The 2976-nt window shown below is 47.0% G+C and overlaps 1 protein-coding gene across 1 annotated transcript in view; it reads right to left on the bottom strand.

The window, feature by feature from the left end:
- Positions 1-282: 282 nt before the first annotated feature.
- TADA1 (transcriptional adaptor 1) overlaps positions 283-2976 on the bottom strand; it is a 37007-nt gene continuing 34313 nt past the window's right edge. Inside the window, exons 7-8 of the mRNA XM_019530765.1 lie at positions 2526-2688; positions 283-850 (exon numbers count right to left, since the gene is read on the bottom strand). Of these exons, the coding sequence (XP_019386310.1) occupies positions 698-850; positions 2526-2688 (316 nt within the window). The 3' untranslated portion in view covers positions 283-697. The remainder of the gene's footprint in view (positions 851-2525; positions 2689-2976) is intronic.

The following is a 2976-nucleotide window of genomic DNA, read 5'->3' as shown; positions in this document are numbered from 1 at the left end:
GGCCTTGGTAATGGGCTTTGGATAAAGCCCCCTGACCAGTACAACACCACTCTGGGCTCCTCCAAACTCTTGGGGGTGCACACTACAGAAAAGACACAGGAAGGAAAGTGATGGGAGCTAGGTTCTTCTTTATGACAATGCATTTCCTTCCTCCCTCTCTGCTCTTGCACACTGGTTCTGTCAGTCAGGAAAAGGAGGGGACTTCTCTCCTTTGCAGAAGGATTCTTAATTACACACAAGTAGAAGCACTAGGCCCTGGACACATTTGTTTGTTCACAGACATCCTGAATGCAGTGGTTTATTTACTTAGGAAAATGAGGAATAACCCATAAAGTCTGTCAGACTGTCTAGTGCCAGTGGCTATCTACCAACACAACCCTTGGGCTCATTAAAGAAAACATGAATCGATCTTCTTAAATGTAAGTACTTTTTTCTGAACCGATCTTCCATTCCTTTTCAAATGCAGTGAGGTACACGCAGTCCCAAGCAGTCAGTGGCACAGTATTTGATTACAGTGTGGCTCTGTGGTAGCAAACAAGATGTACTATCTTTCATTTGTATTTCCATAGGAAAAGGTTACATGTATTTATACATATCTCTCTCGAAATGCTGACATCCGATTCAATGGAAGCGTCCTACGGCCTAGTCCAAGAAACAACAGGTGGATCTGAGCACAATGGAAAGGGTCTCCACTGTTCTAGCATATCAGAAGCCCTTCCTTTGCTGCCAGGCGCTGGCGATGGATTTTGTCTTGCTGAAGCTCCTCATGATTTGGGTGCCAAAGTTTCATGATGATTCTCTCAATGTTCAGAGCATAGACAGTATGTGCAGGAACAACTTCCCTGTGCACCTGTAAGTTGCATTTGGAAAGCCTCATTAACCAGATGCTCATAGTTGTTTCCTCTATTTCTAAAATAAGAACTTAACAGTGTTTATCTGTGGGCTGATTCTGTGTGTCCAGCAGCGCAGAAACACAAAAATACATAATATTAAATCTAATCTGCCAGTGTTGCCACATACCACCTGGCCCCATTTAGACCACTGGCATCAGCCAGGAGAAACAAACAAGCTTTGCCACAGGACCTTCAGATCCATAGTCCTGGGCTGTATCAGACCCAGGAGTGAAAGCAAATTCCAGGAGTTGGGAGCTCTCCTGGTGAGAATGCTCTGCCGAGATATAATCCAAGACTGGTCAGGGTAGGCATCTGAGCAGATCTCAAGTGTCTGAACAGGACGTGCAAAGAAAAATGGGATTTGTTGAGCACACTGTTTGGCTGGGTACGTACCGGACTCTCACAATCTGATGCAGCTCCTGCATGATCCCTATGACTGATTCAGTGGAAGCCATAAAGAAAGGGCAGGGGTGGGAGTTGAAACTCCCATGTACAGCAACCATTACCTAATGGCTACTGTGCTGGCATTGGGGCGTCAATATTGATTCAGTTGGTGGAGCCATGCCCGAGTCCCAGCCTGAAGCTCTGCATAGCTCCATGTATAATTGTGGATTAAAAAAGGAAAATCAAGGAAAATGGTCCAATGAATTGGGAGCCAGAAAAGCAAGAGAATCATAGGAGTCTCTAGGTAAAATCATAGAAAATTAGGATTAGAAGGGACCTCAAGAGGTCATCTAGTCTAGTGGCTCTCAGCCTTTTTCATTCCAGGACCCATTTGTAAACATCAATGGCCAGTCCTGACCCAGTGTCCCTCACTCCCAACCCACTACCCCCAGTCTCCAGCCCCCTAGGGTGTGGGGCAGGGTGTGTGTGTGTGTGGGGTGGGTGGTATGAAGGGCCCTAGTAGCCCCTTGCAGGCTGGAACTCTGCCAATCTGCAAGGGAAAAGCCATGGTTTCCCACATTTTTCTCCTTTAAAGGAGACTCCATTTTTAAAGTTTGTTCATGAACCTTTCATATATTCTTGCAATGCACTTTTTGGTTGTGACCCATGGATTGAAAAACACTGATCTAGTCCAACCCCCTGCTCAAAGCAGGACTATCCCCAGCTAGATCATTCCACCAAAGGCTCTGTCTAGCTGGGTCTTAAAAACCTCCAAGGATCAAGATTCCACCACCTCTCTGGGTAGCCTGTTCCAGTGAGAAAGTTTTTTCTAATATCTGATCTAAACTTCCCTTGCTGCAGCTTGAGCCCATTGCTCCTTGTTCTGTCATCTGCCACCACAGTCTAGCTTCATCCTCTTTCAACCCCACCCCCAAATAAGGTACTTGAAGGCTGCTATTAAATCCCCTCTCGGTCTTCTCTTCTCTAGACTAAATAATCCCAGTTCTCTCAGCCTCTCCTCGCAAGTCATGTGCCCCAGCCCCCTAACCATTTTCACTGCCCTCTGCTGGACTCTTTCCCATTTGTCCACATCCTTTCTGTAGTGCAGGGCCCAAAACTGGACACAGGTATGTCCTCACTAGTGCTCAGTAGAGGGAGAGGCACATGAGGCAGATCAGACACAATCAACTGTTTCTGCTCAGAAAAGCATTTCCTAAACCCACACTGCAGAGAAGTGTGAACCATTACCTGTAGTGCCTCAAAAAGGTCGTACATATTCACTGGAGGGAGACTCACTGGTAAAGTGTCTCCTGAACATGCTAAGAGGAGAGCTGCCTGCTGCTCAGCATCATCAGGAGGAGGTTGGGGAGCTAGGTTCTGACCAGCAGAAGGTGCCACGCCAGTGGGAGGACTGTAAAGAGACAGACAATTACACACACTAGCAAACCAACCAGCATCTACTTTGGAATCACCAGGGCGCTGGCTGGGAACACAGTGAAGATAAGAACTGCTGCCTAACAACCTCTAGCCTACACCAGTCAGGAGTTTCATAGTTTCTAGGGTCAGAAGGGACCTGAGCAGATCATCAAGTCTGACCCCCTGCCATGGCAGGAAAGAGTACTGGGGTCAAACAACCCCAGCAAGGTGTTCATCTAGCTTTCTCTTAAAGACCCCCAGGGTAGGAGCCAGCACCACTTCT

The sequence above is a fragment of the Crocodylus porosus genome, unplaced genomic scaffold (assembly GCF_001723895.1).
Source record: "Crocodylus porosus isolate Cpor-Errol unplaced genomic scaffold, CroPor_comp1, whole genome shotgun sequence".
NCBI lineage: Eukaryota > Metazoa > Chordata > Crocodylia > Crocodylidae > Crocodylus > Crocodylus porosus.
The sequence above is the reverse complement of the archived record's forward strand: the minus strand, read 5'-3'. Positions and strand labels throughout refer to the sequence as shown.